The 19,258-nt window shown below is 37.1% G+C and overlaps 2 protein-coding genes across 9 annotated transcripts in view; both read right to left on the bottom strand.

Annotated features, from left to right (window-relative positions):
- The window catches only part of NOS2 (nitric oxide synthase 2), a 37,627-nt gene extending 27,380 nt beyond the window's left edge, over nucleotides 1-10,247 (bottom strand). Inside the window, exon 1 of the mRNA XM_056326893.1 lies at nucleotides 8,951-10,247. The gene's annotated coding sequence lies outside the window, so the exon portion shown is untranslated. The remainder of the gene's footprint in view (nucleotides 1-8,950) is intronic.
- A 115-nt stretch (nucleotides 10,248-10,362) lies between these two features.
- The window catches only part of LYRM9 (LYR motif containing 9), a 41,711-nt gene continuing 32,815 nt past the window's right edge, over nucleotides 10,363-19,258 (bottom strand). For all 8 annotated transcript variants that reach the window (XM_056326918.1, XM_056326911.1, XM_056326915.1 and 5 more), the window contains 3 exons: nucleotides 13,392-13,532; nucleotides 12,601-12,693; nucleotides 10,363-11,429 (listed from right to left, as the gene is read on the bottom strand). In XM_056326918.1, coding sequence (XP_056182893.1) covers nucleotides 11,412-11,429; nucleotides 12,601-12,693; nucleotides 13,392-13,517 — 237 coding nt within the window. In that variant the 5' untranslated portion in view covers nucleotides 13,518-13,532 and the 3' untranslated portion in view covers nucleotides 10,363-11,411. The remainder of the gene's footprint in view (nucleotides 11,430-12,600; nucleotides 12,694-13,391; nucleotides 13,533-19,258) is intronic.

The raw sequence follows: 19,258 nt of genomic DNA, 5'->3' as shown, positions 1-19,258 counted from the left end.
TCAAGCATCAAACTCTGGTCAGCATAACTTAGCCTACACAAAATCATACTATGTTCAGCTGCTTTTTATTGTTTTCTGGACAGACAGGGATTTTCTCAGGCAATTTTATGACTCTACTTTATTTTCATGCACCCTTTACCTGCTTAAGCTGTTTTGAATGACTTATTGAAAAACGCTACATTTAGGCCAGTCTTGCCTAACCATGCAAAGCTTTCAACATCTGTGAAAATTACATCACATTTTCAAAACTTTCAGTAAGTGTGAAATCACCTTCCCCCTGTTAGTGTTAGGAAAAAAAGCTAGTGCTAGAGGATTTGTGGTAATGAACTTACAACTCCTTTACTAGCAACTATCTACCTTCCCTTACAAAACCCGACAATTTCTAATATACATTCTTCAGCATCTTCAGAGTATTTTTAGTCAGTTTTCATTGACTTTGAGCTCCAAGTCTAGCTAAATACTTACACATTGAAATATGGACAATTTACCTTGTTAGTCTCTGTTGAGTATATACCAGAAAGCAAGCTTCTGCTGATCTGCTGCCAGTTCCAATTCAAGAAGTAAATCTTTGGACTAATTAAGGAAGTTTTGTTGCTTATCACAAATCTAAATAAAGAATTCAGTCTGAATGTATCTTCTCACTACATCTTCTATGGGTTTTTAAAACTTGTTTGTTAATCATCCAATGATCATATAAACTGGAGAAACATTCATCCTAAATTGTCAGTCAGCAGGAGGCAAGCAGTCTTTAACTTCCAAACTCCTATTCAGGCTGCTGTTAAACATGATGCTTACTTTGCATCCTTGAAGCTTTTCTATTTGTTACACATAACAGGAATGGTTTAGAAATATGTTCACACATATTCTGACTAATTCTCCACCACCGAATAAAACAACCATTTCGTCATTTGGAACTGCCTAGCAAGCAAAACCAACGTGTAAGCAAACTTCAAGCAGTTGCTGAAATATGGTACACTGAATAGTGCTTGGCTTTACGGAATGTTCCTCAAACTTAACTCCCATAAATGAAATAAAGTCAGTAAAGAAACTTATATCATGCATAAGGTTATAACCTAAAGGAGATTGCAGGTTGGAAGGGACCTTAGCATTTCTGCTAGTCCCACCTCCTGCTCAAAGCAGGGTCAGGTATGAGGTCAGACCAGGCTGCTCAGAGCATAATCCAGGCTAGTCTTGGACTTCTAAGGAAGGAGACTGCACAACATATCTGTGCAACCTACTCTACTGCTAGACTGTCCTCACGGGGAGAAATAGTCTCCTTACACTCAGTCTGGGCTTCTCTTTTCAACTTCTTGCCCATTGCTTCTCAACTTCCCACCATGCACCACTGTGAAGAGCCTGGCTCCATCTCCTTAATGTCCTCTTTAAAGTCACTGAAAGGCTGCGATTAAGTCCCCTGGGGTCTTCTCCTCTCCACATGGAACAAGCCCAGTTGCTTCAGCCTCTTCTCATGACACATGTGCCACAGCCTCAACCATCATGATGGTCCTCTACCAAACTCACTCTTTTTGTATGGGAAGGCCCAAACTGGACAGTCCTCTAATCGCACTGCTTTTCCTACCTCACTTTCTACAGGAATTCCAGGCTAGGGACATATTTAGCTTGTTTTTCACTTGACAAGCAAACATACTAATTATTTACACTACTCTTGACCACAGAGAGAGATTAGCCTTTGAAGCTGCATTTGGAAGGGGGAACACCACCTGAGAGTTTGAAAAGTCACTTATTAAAAATAAAAAATAACAGATGTGGAAGAACATGTGTTGATATACAGTAAAATCAGATTCTAGAAAATGATGGATGGCTTTATGAAGTGGGTTAAGTCATAGGGTTTAATCTATAATTATGTAATATATATTATACAATTTATTATATATAAAATGTATAATAATAATTAAAAAATAACTCCTAGTACAAACATCAAAGGATTGTTACAGATTAATTAGCAGGTGCTATTAATACCTATAACAATTTTTGTCCTTATTCCCAAAAGGATAAGACACAAAATAATCACTTCATGCAGTTTAAATTTTCATCTAACTATGGCAGTAAGGGGCTACTTGGACCACAGCCACTAAACCAAAGGGAGCTGACATAGACTGTGTGCTTCACTGTTAAGTGACAGAAATTGTAAGATTTTTGGTCATAAGCATGTTTCTACCTCATCTTGTTTTTATGATGATTAATTCTGGCTTAGTCATCCAAAACCTGGCAGAAAGTTATGTAAAAGGAAATTTTCTGTGACTACAACACTGTCTTAAGGTTAAAGTAGCTCAAGAGTGTGCTTTGACCAGCACAGGCTGAAACCCACTATGTTATTTCCTTCTTTCCTCTCATGTACTAGCTTCTAAGACTTAATTGCACCCTGAGGATTCTCCAAAAGAACAAATCGTTCATCTTACTAGGAAGACTTTTGGGAGGTCAATATTTCCTGTATTTACATGAAGCGTGAAGACCCTCATCCAATACAACATCTCTAATCCTGATTTCCTCCCATGTTTTTGCTTTTGAAATCCTATTTCTTTTCAATGGAAAGGAAATGTATGGAAGACAGATGACTGGCATCTTGAAATTACTTCCTAGTGACAAGACAAATTCTCACAGTTAACAATGCCTTGATTTCATAGAATGACCATATCAGGAAAGATGAATTCTCATGTACGTAATGATATACCCACAGTTTCTGCCCACACAACATCTGATAGCTCTAGATAGAGAGCTAAGAGATGACGCTCGTGCATGCTTTTGGTAGGTTTTTGTATGAAGTTCCTCATCTCAGATGAGCTCCTATTGTTAGATGATTATTTTGCAAAACATGCATCACCCCAACTCTAATTTGCAGAAGTGAATGCACCATGGAGAACAAGTGATCATTTTCAGAGGGGTATTCTAGGTCAGTGTTTATACACACAAACACTGTATATACTTTATATTATATATATATACTGAGCACAGTATAAACTAATGATCAGCAATTCATCAACTCATTTTTATCAATATTAAAACCTGTGGTCTATTTAAAGTTGAAAACAAGAAAAAGGGAATGTAGTTCTTCAGCACAGAAGACAGCAGCATGACTTTCAATGTTTACTTTTCCAAAAGAGTATATGAGCATGGGAAATGAAAGCAACTAATTAGTGGTTGAAGAAACTTCAGAATGCTCTTTATGCCTTGACTGTATGCAGCAGTTCTAACTAGAAGTAATGCCTTTGCTTTCAGTCTCCAAGCTGACTTGAAAGCCAATACATCAACACCAGACTCACCTCTTGAACTTAGCCCGTACTGCAGAGACTATATTTTGTAAAACTGGAAAAGCAAAACTGTTTCACTTTTAATTCCAGTAAATGTTATTAAGCATCATACATTTCTCTAAGTATTCAGGGTAGTGAAAAATGGTGTAAGACAGCGAATGCTCACTGAAGTACACAGGAATCTTTCCCTTTGATTTTGGTGGCTTTGAACCCATGAACAGCATGAGAAATAAACATCCCATTAAGCAATTATCTGAAATGTCTTTGTTCTTATAGACCAAGACAGAATTTGATAGATCATAAAAGCAAGATTTGTGTCTCCCAGCTTTTTTTTTTTCCTAACAAACAGTACCTATGAATCCCAGAGGTTCTTAGTGTTATAGAGTTCTACAGAACAAAGTTATATAATTATGATCTGTGATTTCTTGCAGATACTTGTAAAATTAGTACAATAAAGTCAGCTGATTACAGGTTCAGTGTGGTATCTAACCTGTACCTTTCAAAGTATCTTTGTTAGATGAAAGTGTTTATGATTCTGTTCCTCTCCGTCAGACATGATTTCATTCAAGCTATTTTATGCTAAATACCACTCATACTGTGGTATGTACATTCTTTGTATTATTACATTAGCTATAAACCCTGCACCTTTGCTTATGAATAAGCTTTGAGGATAATGAACAAGTTATAGAGGGCAGGGATTGGCTCTTCATCTCTTAAGTTTCATCACTAGAAGCATTTTCACTGCATTTAATCAATTAGAAATTACCAGACTTGGGATAGTGTAACTGTGAAATCCTATAATCTGTATTATGTCAGTTGGGAGCAGAATTTGAGATCTCTATTTTTAAACTATGCTTCTGAAATAACTGTAAAATTAACATTACCACTTTAGTATCTTCCTAGTTCAAAGTCATGCTGGTAGGGGAATAACCATTTTACTGCTACTTGCCAGCAGAGTCTCAACCTGTCAGAGAGGTGCTCTGCACACTGAAATCATCAGGCTAAAGGAAGATAGTGAGCACAACACTGGGAGCGGAAGCAAATGAGTATGTGAAGAGAATCAGGTGTGTTAAGAGCTCTCACTGGTTCTTAAAAAAAAAAAAAGCAGTATTGAGATTGACTATAAGTTATTGTTTACTCATCTTGACCATGACAACCCAATTGTTAATAGCAGTTACATATATGCATCACTATGCAGACAGTGAACTAGAGACCCTTCCACGTAATCCAAATGGACAAGGCAGAATATGAAATAGCAGTCCAGAGAAGTGATCTTATTTTCCTGAGGATATATGGCACCACCACGAAGTATGTAAGACTATCACCAAGCATAACTTTTAAGGTCTCCCAAGTAAGGCACCTAAAAAGCAATCTGAGAACTACTTTTGAAAATCTTGGCCATAGAGCTGCAACTCAGCATGAGATAGTTCCAGCTAAGAGAGGACAAAGTCTTCAGAGCTCTTTGGGGAGAGGTCTCCAAGACTCAAAAGGTGTCTGCATTCCATACTGTAAACAGTGGCTAAACACACCATTTTGTGACCTATAAGAAGAGGAGGAAAAAACAGAAAGAGAAAGCAGCTCTTGCAGTTGCACAATTGTGGAAAATGAAATAATCTATTTTGGGGCATGAGAAGTCATTCCTCAGATTGATGAGTATCAGGGAGGTGTCTCCAGCAAACACAGCCTTTGCCTGTGTCTGCCATCATGACATAACATTTTCCAGACTAACTTCTGTTTGACATTTGTTTTGAAACACAGTTTTCCTTGTTCCTTGTTTCATACCACCTCAGATACAGCTGACTTTCTGTAGATGAGGCGACTACTGAGAAAGATAAAGTAAGACTGAGAAAATCCCAGATCCTGTGTGACATTACCTAACACAGAACAGAGTCAACCTAATCAGTTGCAAGAATTTGTCAATTTTGTATTTTTAAAATCCATTCTGTAGAATGGCAGGAAATACTAATCAAAACACCAGCACTTTTAAACTTCTTTCAAAAAGGATACTAAAGACTGCAAAAAATAAGCTGTAATAATAAAAGAACATACAGTACACTAGTTTTTCAACAGATGAAGCTGAACACCAGCAGAAGGAAATGCACAGGTAATGAAGCAGTTCAATCTAATTTTGCAGGGCAGCAGCTGAAAGAAAGTATTTTATATGACATAGTGAAGCACCCAAACAAAGCTGTCTCAGAATTTAGTGATTAAAGAAAAAAAAAAATCAAGTTAATCCTTTTCAAAGTGAATTAATGCAGACTATGAAGGCAGATTCTTCTGAAGGAAAAGGCAGACAGGTCAATAGTTAACAGAATGGGAAGTTAACTTCTTAGGCTTCTCAGTTCATAGGTAAGGACAATAAACTGCCGTTCCAGAAATGTAATTTTCATCACCTACTAGCTTACTTAAGGGAGTAATCTTGCACATTTACGTGTGCAATGTCAGGAACCTCTTCTATCAGTGAAAAAATACAAACATTGTTAAGCTTTTAGCTGTAACAGATGCCTCTGCTTCTAAACTTTAAAAAACTATTTAAAATATCAAACAATTACGAGGGAAACAGAAAATATTCTTCAAAGAACAGCTGGGTCTTTTTAAAGTTAATATGTCTTCCCTGATTACTCAGAAGCTGAAAGGACTAGTGTATACTTCAGTTAACACTATTTCATAAAACCTGGCTCGACAGAAGTATAAGATAAATTAATCAAATAATACAAAAGTTGACAGATGTGCCAGCTGGCTGATGCTCAAGAAGAAATACATCACCTCTAAACAGTAGAAAAGACTGCAGTAAAGCAACTGACCAAGTGGGCAGCGCAGTACAGCGTCAAGCCATTTTCAGGTGTTACTGACTTGTTTTAGAAGACAGTTCTTGACAAAGAGACTACTCGCACATTTCAAATAAACATATGCTATTCTGGATAACAATGATGGACGCTACAATTTGGAGCATAAAGCTTTAAAGACTTGTTCTTACAGTTTAAGGTCAAGGGCTCTCATAATGAATGAATATTACGATATTGAATGTTTAAGACTCATAGCTGCTGTGCTGCCTGTTCGGTTTGCATCTTATCAGAGCTTTATATGAAAGCACAATTTGTAATACCAAGTTAAAAGCTATTCACAAATAAGAAACTGTTTCCCTTGAAAAAAGATCACAGTGAATATTATTTGATAATATATACTCAGAAATAGCGTGTATACTTATTCTTTATAGTACCACTGTAAAGATCATTTCCTTATGACATTTGAAAATGAGCCAAACACCATAGAAGAGATGTTTTTGTTTAACATCGAATTCTTAAGTTCACATGTCTATAAACAAAAAGCAATGCCTGTGATATAACAAGTGCTAAAGTGCTAAAGCTAAAGAATGATTTAAAGAATATTCAGTTATTGACAAATGACTCTAAGCAAAACCTGGCTTGGGGTGGAAGTATTCTATTCCGTACCCACAGGGCTCAAATTACTTTGTGGCAAGAGTGAATTGAAATCAGTAACACTTGTGACATAACAATGTGATCAGAAATATATACATCTCTAACCAAGTGAAGTGCAGAATACTATCCTGTATTTTAGATAAGCCACAAATTTATACCTTTGCCATGCCAAAACCTGCTATGAACAAAGGAGAAAAAAAATAAAGGAAAAAAGGAAAGATTTTCACTATGCAGAAACCTTCAACATGAGTCTCCAAGGCTCTAATAACAAAAGTAGACCCTTTGACATTTGCCTGTGGGCTTAACAGCCAGAACCTATATGCTAAAAAACCCATATTGACTAACCCACTGCCATTGTTCCAGTCTTTCTAGACATGGTACACTTCCACATTCATTACATACATATTATTTCCACACAATTTCAGCTTTATGTTCCCCATGTTGTATATACACATAGAAAATAAAAGCATAGCACCAAATTTGGTTCTGTTCTTAGACTGAGTTTTGGCAAGCCTGTAACCTGGAGCTAATGACCAAGAACTTTTTCCTAATTTTCCTTGGCTAAGATGTGATCTAAATAAAGCTGTTTCTCCATACTTCAAGAATTAAAAGCACGATCCCAACCTATTAAACAGAAGTCTCTCAGCTGTCTTTTCCTTGTTCTAATATTTGTCTTGCATAACAAGCCCTCTGTGAAACCCTCTCTCTAGCTTAACTGACGGAGTTGTCTGTACACAACCTTTGAACGGTTAACGGCACTCAACTCCTCTAATTGTAGAGGAGCACTTAGAAGTTACTGACTCAAGGTCAGCTGCAAATCTATTGTTTCCAGAATGTAGTTATTAGATTTGTGTAAACACAATGAAAACCCTCATGCTAATGAATGACCAGGTGATGCTATTCCACACCAAAAGTGATGCTGGCAACTGAATGCTTACTATAGGACTGCTTATCAGTGGGGCCTATGAAAACTTTGACATTACCTTCTGATGGGCCCTTAATCATCCAATTATTGCATATACCTATCAACAGTCCATTACTTACCAGAACTGACACGGGTTCCTCATTTCAGTAAAAAGAAACTAAACCCTATGAAGAGAATAGGCTTGCGCCTTTTTACTCATCTTCCTTTATTGTGTCAACAGTTTAATAAGCACTGTAAGCCTTTATTCTTTTAAACTTTGCAATAGTAATTACAGTATATAACACAGTTTCTTTTATCCCTTATTACTTAATTGGCACCCAACATCTTTAGTTTCAGAGATTCTGGATGACTGAATATGGAAAAACAAATGCACCAATCTAGTGTTATTTTCTTTGCCACTGCCATCAGAGAACCATGGAGGAGACTGGCCAAGGCAGTGTTCCCCTGTGAGAGGAATAAAGTTATGCCTGCAGCAGTGTAAGTTTCACCCACAGTGGGCCCTGTTAGAGCCACTGGCAGCTAATCCGTAGCACAGCACCATTAGTACCTAGTGAAGTAATTGGTGGAACAGAGAACAGTTGTTCTGTCCCAGCAAGGCTGGATGGCAGAGAGTTGCTCAAAGGCAAACGCAGATACTAACAAAGAGAACTCAATTTACCATATAAACTCTCAGGTGAAACAGGTTAGTGAGTAGTAAATGAGGGCAACTCCAGGATTAAATTACTTTTGAGTAGAAGTTTTCTGGATGACAATTTTGGTCAAAAGTATTGAAGTTCTGCCAAAATCCCTTTTCAGAGTTCACGTTCCCATCTGCATCTGGGCTAATGTAACATCTTTGGTCTCAAATTATGCTACTGAAGAACAGAATTCATATAATGTCTTGAAAACATAAAAGCCTCAGCTACACAGCTGAATGACTCTTCAGCCCGGAGAAACATGTCTGCTTAGAAATTTGGGTTACCTTCACTATTACAAGGAAGTAAGTAGTTGTTTGCATCATGTCTCCCCACCACCAAGGAAATTACTTGTTCCATAACAGAGTAAATAAAGTTATCTTCATATTATATTTCCATTCTATTAAAAGGTTTGGTATTTTGAAAACCAGATTGTTTTTATATGTATAAAAAAACCCCTAACTACTCAGACATCACGCCCTACAACTGAATTACTACTGTCAAAATATTTAGTCATGATGTCTCCAGCCTCAGCAACCATGTTCTCCCTCTACACCCTACTAAGAACTGCATGCTGTACCGGTTTCCAAAATCTACAATTCACAGGTCCTGGTCCTACCCTATCAGTTGCATCTATCATACCTTTGGTCCAATGTTTCCATATCTCAGCTGGCACTTCACACATTTAGAGATGCAGACGTGCCACGGTTGCACCTTCCAGCTCCTTGGTGCTTTCCCTCTTGAACTATCCATAAATTAAATAACAGGCATGTAAGAATTATTTAGACACGTGTAATTATCCTATTTCATAACTGAACAAAATATTATGCCTCACACTACAAAAGGCCAGACAATTAAAGCAATAGAGGGTGGTTCAGGATGTTACATTTAAAGTTCAGGAAACTAGTAGGTTTCTATACACTGTTAATCCTACTGAGTCTTACAGTTTTTCACTATCACACTGACACAGAGTTCAGTGCATGTCCATGCTACAGACCAAATATATAATACAGTACAGCATCGGTCATCTGTTTGCTCTTCTTGATTAAAAATAGTATATTCAGACATCTACTATCAAATCTGCTTGAGCTTTTTTACTACAATGTTCAGTTTCATACTGGATATTCCTTGTCAACTGCCAAAGCTGAACTCTTCTATGCTCTATCTTGCATCAAATTATTTTGAATGTTTAAACCAGAATAGTTGCACTTTCAAAAAAAATCTATTTAAGCAGAAAGAAAAGCGGTTTTCCTCACATCAAGAAAAACTTACACCTACTTTGTTGAAAAACTCTATTACCCCTCATGTTTTATCTGAAATCAAGCAGCTGTATGGCCCCAGAATAATACCTGAGTATCTTCTGAGGCACCTATCAAAAAAGGATTTGAGGAGGAGAAATAAGTGGGGTAGAGAGACAAGATGAGACAGAACAGAATTAGGGAATATGTAGAACAAGAACAACAAAAGCTGAGGGTATGTAAGGTGATATGAAAGATGTAGGAATAAGAGAGGGGAACAATAGTGGCGATGGCAGAGGAAGAACAGGAAATCGTGAAGAGGAGGGCTTACGGTTAACAGAGACAAAGGAATTTTTTTTAATACAATACATTATGGTATAAACAGTCACTTATGGCCCCATTTCTTTTATAGCACTTGTCATTCTTCTCAATTACTTTGAGCTAGGATTTTCTTTATTTCTTTCATGGCTGAATGAAAAGAAAAAAATGGAGAAAAGAAAAATCTGGAGTTTAAAATAAAGATCTGCCTCAGCACTTGAGTTCCATTTTGACAGGTGAAGAGGCTCAACAATTTCGAAACCGTAAAAAAGAACCCGACCACCAACTACTTCGGACACGCACTGCGGCATGCACTGCCACCCTGAGGTAGAAAATTCCAAGTACAGCGAGAAGCAAAGGTCATGTTTCAAAAGGACTCTTGTACACCACATTAATTTTATTTAATATTGCTAATATTTCTAGTGTTTCTATTGAGTGTTCCGTGATGAAAACGCATTAGGGCAGTGAAAAGACAGTCTTCTTAAAAAGGACATGGGCTCCCATTTTTAAAGGACATTTATTAGGCGTTACAAAAAGTTGTGAAGGCCTTTATATCTGTACAACATTGCACATTTCAGTAATCATACCATTCAGTGCACAAACCCCATCTGAACGGTGTTCATTTTCATGCAACTTTACAGATTAGGGTGACAGACACCTATCTTTAAATAAGACAACCATTAATTCAAGCGCAAACACATACAGTAGAATGAAGATATTCCCACTGCATGCACAGGCAAGTGGAAAATACAGTGGTTCAAGTTTCAGATGGACTTAAAGTTCTTGTGGGTGTGTTCTCCATTCAGTAGCCTATGCTTTTGTGTCTGCTACTAGATTAAATCTGTGCACTGGTCATACCTCCTCCACCCTGAAAATGTATTTATATGGTCCTGCAGAGGATGATCTGACATAACAGACTGACTACTGTAATTCTGAGCATTATACAAACTCAAATCCACTGTTACTTACACAGAAGAACCTTCCCACCAAATAGTCTACACAGTAAGTGTATCAAACACTGCTATGCTACAGCGAATCTAGGCCGTATAGTATGATCTAGCCCACAATCAAGTAAAGAGAAATTTGCTCTGATCCTCAGTGAGCATTTCTCAGGTTTTCAGGCTCCCAGTATAGACCTTTATGCTCAGATACTAGTTAAATTCTTTCAGATGAGATGCTGTAATTCAACAGATATGAACGACAGACAGGGCACTAATTATTTGTTAGTGTCTTGTATTCGGTTACATTTTTATTCCCAGTAAGTTTTCCTGAGAAGCTCTCTCAAAGCTTAGAAAAGTTTGGGCTTTACGCTAAAGTTTAGTGATTATGCAAGCTAATACTTTGAATCTAGACTGTGCCTATTAATCTACAGACTCAAACAGCTTCAGAAATATTGATTTAGCTTCATGACATCCCAAGGAGAGATAAATTACTGTATTTGTATTAGGTAAGAGAAAACCCCAGGCAATAACTATAATAGAGTACTGGGCTTGATTGCAAGTCCTCTAAAAATGTTTACCAATGACATTGTCTTCATCATTCCTCTTCTACTTCTGCTTTTTATACTAAAAAAGAAAAGAAATAAATAATTATTTGCGTGAAAGAGCACATAACTAAAAGGAACAGTTCACACTGACAAGGATTTACAGCCTTCTTCATGATCTACATAAAATTATCTCACTTTCCTTTAAGTTAGATTAAAATTTGATAGGCTTTCCCTCTACAATATAAAATAATGCTTCTTGGCAGGCACTGTGAATCTGATGCTCCTGTCACAGAGTTCAGTTACCAGTTTTCCAATGAGGCAGACTACCATCTCTGTAGCAGAATCAGAATGAGGCTTTTCATAATTGCAGGGAGAATAAAATCAGATTCAGGCACAGACAATTATTTGCTAGGCTGTAACTGCTGGGATTTGGCTACTGCTGTAATTTTATAATCTATGACTAATCTGTGCTTGCTTCTGTAACAATTCCCATTTGGATTTCATGGCCTGACAGAGAGAAGGACTTAACAGTCATTTAGTAAATTAAATCACAGATACTTAGAGCAAGCTGAACTTTTGACTTGTTTCATTACACTCTCAGAAACCCATGTTAACATATTGTGCTCCCCAACCAGATTTCAATCCAAGGAAATGCAGATGACTCAGCTGTCTAACGGTAAACAATCTTCACTCTTTAAGAAACCAGTTTGAGTGGTATCTTTCAGTCCTGTGATAGTAAAGAGTCATAGCCACTGGGTGATAATTATGGCACAAGTAAACCAGTTCCTACAATTTTGCCACTATGCTGTTGGACCCCGATCTGTGTAGTCACAGGCAAGATCTGAACAAAAAAAAAAAAATCATTCTGGGAGTTTATGTAAACTCAGAGAGGATAGATTCCTGTTAGGAAAGTAGCTGATACATATCAACAAACTGGCTTGCAAAATATTATAGGGTTTTTTTCCCCCATAATAGTTATAATAGCCACTAATGCTGAAATTTAATAGAATTATTCATGGAAACAAAGATTTATACAGACCAACTTAAAGCATCACTGGTTCCAAAAAATACACTTAAGTTTATATCGACAAAGAAGAATTTTTAAGGAAGAACTATCACAATCATAAATCCCTAGTGGCTAAGTATTTTCTGTCACCTGGATACAACAGTTTGCTGTTCCTAAGTTGCCTCTGATGTTTTATTCTTTGATGTGAACTGAGAGCAAAACTTAGACAATCTGATGCATGCACCTTACTCATGACCCAGTCAGCATCTTCAATGGCCCTCTTAATGATCTGCTGGATTCGCTCAGGATTGTCTTCATCAGCATGAACTTTGAAGCTCTGCAATATTCAAACATTCAAAGTGTTACACTGACTACCCAACTTAAAACAACAGTTGTCAAAATAAGGATCACTTTGAAATTGCAAAGAAAATATTTGATGCAAGCAAACTATTGACCTGAAAGGGCAAAAATATACATGGTAGCACCTGACAGTGCTATTTCCATAACAAGCATTGTCAAATGTAATTTCATATTAAGCATTTTACTCCTTTCACACATCATCAGCAAAAAAACCCCAGAAAACTTCAATTCACATTAAATATAGAAAGACACAGCACAACAGGTACTATCAAAGGCACGAAACTACTTCTATATGAACAATTAGATGGGATTCACCCATCCAGGGGGCAGCTGGGGGTGGAGGTATATAGTGGAAAACATGACTGACAAGAAACCAGTAAGTTTCACCATAAAAGACGTGTTTAGGTGAGTAAGGAATGATTGTTCACTCTCCTGACTAACACCAGAATTAGAGATGAAAGCCAAGGAAAATAGGTGGTTTCAGATTCAAAGCAATCAAAAAGAAATGCTCCTACATACTCCTGGTATAATCCTTCAAACCCACTAATGTTTCAAGCTTGCAGAAGAATAGTATTTTAAGCGTCAGGAGTTATAAGAAGTTGGTCCAAACTGTAGGAGGAGAAAAACAAAAAGCCTCACAACACTGAATTCCACCAACAGAAATCAGTTTCTCACCTGCCTGACTGCATGTCTGTAATGCTGACGAATATTCTCTTCAGGAAGTTGCTTACAGCATCGAAGCAGGTAACGATACAACTGCAAAGAGTTCTGAACTAATTCAGCATTTGGTAGTGGGGCCATTATCAAGCTTTTTAGCTGTTGAAAATAAAACACAAATCAAAACATCTAATTAGTTTTTTTAAGAACAGAGAAATAGAAGTGTAAAGTAATTTTATGACAAAGAAAACAGGGCCAGCAGCATGACTTGAAGAAACTTTAGAAGAAAACACAATATCAAATGAATCAGAATTGCTTGGTTTATGGACAGATGGGGGTGAGGTCTCATTGATCAAGGTATTAAAATACAGAAGTATGCAGTTCATGCCAGAAGATCACTTTATGGTGGTAATATTGAAGTGTACTGTAATATTAAATTTCTTCTAGTTTATAAAAAAGGACCCACAGTGTAAGCTGCTGTAAGTATATAAAGCAGTACTGCAACCTTGATGGAACTTTACTTGATAAGCCATGATTCTTAGATTCATTCAAGCTTCCAGTGCTTTCCTTGAACATCCATTAGAGTCCATCTACTTGTGACATTGTAGAATGAGGATGTTCATAATTGCTACAAGTGGTGTTGGAGTTTAGCAATATTTCCTAGTATTGTCATTATCTCAAGAATATCTTGTGAACTGGCCTATGAGTGTCAGCTTTAACTTGAGGTAACACCTACAAATATAGGAGAAGCCAGGCAAAAATATCTCTGGTTTCAAATTTTCCTTTTTTTTTTTTTGGTAACAGCAACAGGAAAAGAACAAATTTAACAAGTTTCACCTCTACAACTATTCTTACATATTGTAACAATAAGTCCATCCAGGCTATATATAGTGCTAATCAAATACTGTAAATGACTTGTCATTTAGTAGATGGCTACCATCTGCAAAGAACTAAGTTAACATTTGGAAAAAAAGCACTTTTACATCATTACTCTTAAGAATAAAGATAAATAAGTAAATGAAGAATGAAGTAGGTGTATGACATTATTTAGCACCCGTTAGGATTCTTACTCATTATTTGGAACATTTTTTTTTTCCTTTTTCTTAAGTAATTTAAGTCCTTCAGCCAAATTTATTTCAGAATAGAACACCACCTGGGCTGTACATTTGCATAGACTAGCTCTTCTTGCAGTGGGGAAAATCTCACTATGTACCTATAAAACGTCCATCATAACAGGATATGTACTAGTGTAGTCTGTATTTTCAGTAAAACAAAATTCCATCTCAGTCTGTAACTAAGTAGATCTAAATCAGCATACCTTTATAGAGTAGCAAGAACTACGTCAGTTTACAGTAGCAGAAGTCACTGAAAATCTTTAGTATTTTATGCACAAATAGTATAATTTTTCTATGTGGAAAAAATCTAAAGATTTCTATGATAAAAACACAGAATGTGTCTTATTCTTAAGGGATGGGACCTGACAACATTGCTTTACTCATGGCACAAAACCACAGTACAAAGTCGTATCTGAGCACCTCACAGTATCGTTTGTCTGTTCGTTACTTAAAGATTGAGTGAAATCTATGCTATATTGATCTTTTAAATCTAATTATCTTTTGTCAAAAGTAACAGCTTGTAAAATGAGAGGGAGCTGTTCCTGTGGCAGAGCTTCTTGTCTACAGGAAACGTGAGAAAGAGCACTACAATATTAGCATTATTATCTGTATTGGAATTGTGCCCATACTCTTCAGTCAAGGATTCAGGCTCCATCATGGTAGGTACTATATATACCTACATATCTAATGAAAAAGTTCCTGCCACAAAGAATTTACAAGGCAGACTAATGACAAGTCATAAGACGAGGCAGATGAGCCAAAGAGGTGGGATGGGAATGGGGAGGAGGTGACAGTAATAAGCCTGTTTTTGTGTAGACTAATAGAGCACACGATATAGCTCACCACCTGGTGAGCTGATATCAACAGGCAAGTTTTATAACAATTTTTTTTAAGGACCTGCAGAAACACAGTGAGTCACAGCTGATGGGTGTTATGGAAGCCCCTAAGAAAGGCTCTGATGACACTTCAGAAAAAGCTTTTCTAGCCTCCAAGGGAAAAAGATGACTGTCTTAAGGAAGTATTTTACAGGGTTACTACCTCATGAGCTGATGATATAAATTATTAAAACTAATAAGGATATACAATAAGCTCAATAGGCATAAATCTCTAAAGGACATATGTCAGGATCCTTTTCCTGCTTATTTACACTGACATCTTTCCTTACATCTGAAATGGGTTCTGCGTAATTCATTTATGAGTCTACTCAAAATCACTTTAGCCACACTTTCAAGAAGCAAAGCCCTTTCCCCAAAGTATTATATAGATTTATGACAAACAGCACTCCAAAAAAGCCACCAATCACAGTGGCTAACCCCCTATGAAAAATACCCATAAAAGTTACAAAAATCCCAATTTGATATTCATTACCAACATGCCATGTTTTTTGTGATTGCAACAAGCTGAAGGATCTCTGTATGGTGCCATTTACCCTGATTCTGTTTTTAATATTATAAAAATAATTTTAAAAAAACAGCCAAAAAATGGCTGTTGGACCCCAAGCTCTTGTAAACACCACTATAACAGCTGTGATTACTTTCCATTGGAGCTACTTACAACTACTTGCACAAGATTCAGCTCGGTTACTTCCTTAATTAATCACAGGTTAAGGACTTCCTATGCAGGGGAACTTGGAAAGAAAAGTAGAAAAAGGCCATTCCCAAGACAGATAAATGGGTGTGATGCCAATGTCAAATATGGCAATTGGGAATGCTGTTTTGTGTTGTGCTGGTAATGCCCCATCCAGTGCAGGAAGGGCTAATACACAGCACTGAAACAGAAAAGGTGGATCAAATTTAACATTTAAGATAGTAACTTTGATTGGTTTTTTATTACTAAAGTCTGGAATAAAGATCTTGGGGACTGAAATGGTATAACATTTAGGAAAGATTCCATGGACAAAATGCAAAAAATAGCATTTCTGATTTTTAGTTACAGGTAACTCTACCCAGAAGTAGATGATGTTGACTGGATTAAGTTTCCAAACACCCCCCCTCTCTCACCATGCTTGAGTGTGAAAACCTGTTTCTCGCCCACAAGACAGAATACAGGAGCAAAGTAATTAAGATACGTCATCATAACCTTTACCCTCTGTCTCCTTCTTATCTACCTCTCCCACAACTGACATGCTCTAACGCAGGTAAATCTGCACCAGCCTCCAGCAGGTCAGTGCTGTGCCAGTAAAACTCACTCACTCCGAGTCCCATCTTTCTCCAGTATCTAAAACTGACCAGTGGTTTTCTGCACTTTGAGCTGCACGGGGTGCGTATGCTTTTGAATACTTGATATGTTCTATCAGAAAAGTACAAGAGATGAGGTAAGACTTCACAATGATCCCCCCTGAGAATTATTGACAGCCAAAATATGGTTTCCATTAGCTTTCATGAACAATTAGAAAACCATTCTTCTATCACAAGGGCAGTAAGTTGGCTCTATACTGATGCTGCAGTCTTCTCATTCTTTTTGTTTGATTCCAGTTCTGGGTTTTCATATTTGTTTAATAAAAGCCATCTGGCCTCACACACTACAGAATTGGATGCTGTCCAAAAAAAACATGCAGGACAGAAAGAAATCACAAAAATTCACTAATATAGACCAAGTGCTGACTTTTCAAACTGGCTTCAGAATAACTAGTCCAATTGCTAGCTCACTTTCCAAGCACACAAGATGTACTAATTATGACTTTACCTAAAAAGTTCAGTTTAAAACACGGATCAGAATACTCCCAGGCTTCAAACTGTTAATCTTGTTTTCTTCCAATCTTTCTTCCCTAAAATATCATTTTCCCTAAAATATAATCTTTTTGCAATGAAGCCTATGCTGGGCAGCAGCTCCATGCATTTTTTGGTTTGGATCCATTTTGCTTTGGCATTTGAGTATAGGAGGAGATTATACTCTCAATAGTACAGCGATCCCTGCATCCCCCCTGCAACCAGTAGAAAGACAAGCAACTTCAAAACGTGACTCAAATAATATACAGACTGAATTACTCCCTGCCCTTCTCTCTGTTGAACACAGGAGTAGCAAAACAAGAATTATAATACAGATCCTGCAGTTACAAGCCTAAATTAGGTAGGATGATTCCAAATCTGTGTCCTATTTTGAAAATAGAAATATAATCACAGAATGGTTTGAGTTGGAAGGGACCTTTAAAGATCATCTAGTCCAAGCCCCCTGCAATAAGCAGAAATATCTTTCAATAGTCAGGTTGCTCAAAGCCCCATCTGACCTGATGGGCTTCTGAACACTTCCAATGATGATGGAATAATATATAATATAGTATCAGATAACATCATATACAATAAAGAGAATTTGTTTCACAGTGCTCTGTTTTGTTTTGGCATACTGGACATCTTGTGGTATAACAACCCGTATGACACTTGCCAGGTGTTGAAGGCCTCAACAGGTACATGTACATGTCATTATTTTTGTAACAGTAACACGGGGTTCAATCCTAGGGCTTCTTTCCAGCAGAGAGAGCTGAGGGCATGTTTCGAGCATACACTTTTCACTCCACCCTTGATATCGCTCTCAGTACTAACTTCCTTTCTTGACTTTTCTGAAGTGTTCCCACCCCCCCACCCCCCCTTAGGAACCCTTCTAATACAGATGGACTTTCAAAATAGATACCTACTTTTGGTTTCTTCCTAGCATTCAGTTCAGTGATATATCTGTATACCCCTATTACAAGTCAGTGAGAACACAAATGAAAATCATCTTGTGTTGTTATGCAAATGCCTTTACTTCTGCTTTCCTTTTCTGCTTAGGATATTTAGTTTCACCTGACACCTGGCTCATTCTCTCCTACTATTTAAACAGAACTCTGAGTATTCAACTAGTATTACCCTACTGAAGTATTTTGGGGTTGCCAATTTATACCATTTGTTGTAAGAAACATTTACTATACAAACATCATGCTAGGTCCCCTCCTTCAGTTTTCCCCTGACATTTAGTACTGCAGGTGACAACACCGAGAACAATGTATGTAGACTGACTAATATTCCTAACGCATACTGATAGTCCAAGGAATTCTGTTACAATACTCAGTTTATAGAAGGAGATGTCAGTGTTTGCCTTTTTCAGAGAAACTGGGATGTAAGTAAATTAATATCTAGATTTACTGTTCTTTTGTAACAAGAAGTTAAAGCATACAATAACATATGCGTTGCCTTTCTTTGGTAGCCTTGAATTTATTACCACATGAAATTACACAGGAGAGCAAGTCCTTTTCAATAAAGTTTGGATGTACTCTGTGTATCTAGCTATATTTCTGTTATACCAATACATTTGAACAAGAACCGACTGAACAAATAAAGTTCTAAAAAAAAAAAGGAAAATGAAAAACAGAAAACAGCCACAAGACATGCCAGAATCCAAAGAATATGCCATGTTAATGGCCCAGTGATTGTCAAGGTGCTTTATCTGTCAGTCATTTAAAGCCTGATTAATCAAGTCACTTTTCTAAATAATATAGCACTTTCTAGAGCCTGTTATAAAAAAATTACTGAAGCTTAAAGATTACTATTTAGAGATGTTGCACCCACAGAAATCTAACTTTTTTATGTGTTTCTGGATCTTCTATTACCATACCCTAAGTGTCTCCCAGTGTCCGATACAGACACAAGAACACCCCTCAGACTGCAAACTGTTCTCATCAATAGGAAATAAGGCACAGAAATTAACTGACTAGTCCAACTTCACACCACTGGCTCCAACCAATGTTTTCCTTTTCTCCTTCCTTCAGTGGCAGTTGTACATATTCTTCAATACTGA

This window comes from Falco biarmicus, chromosome 1 (genome assembly GCF_023638135.1).
Source record: "Falco biarmicus isolate bFalBia1 chromosome 1, bFalBia1.pri, whole genome shotgun sequence".
Classification (NCBI taxonomy): Eukaryota; Metazoa; Chordata; class Aves; order Falconiformes; family Falconidae; genus Falco; species Falco biarmicus.
This window is presented reverse-complemented; position numbering and strand designations above follow the sequence as displayed.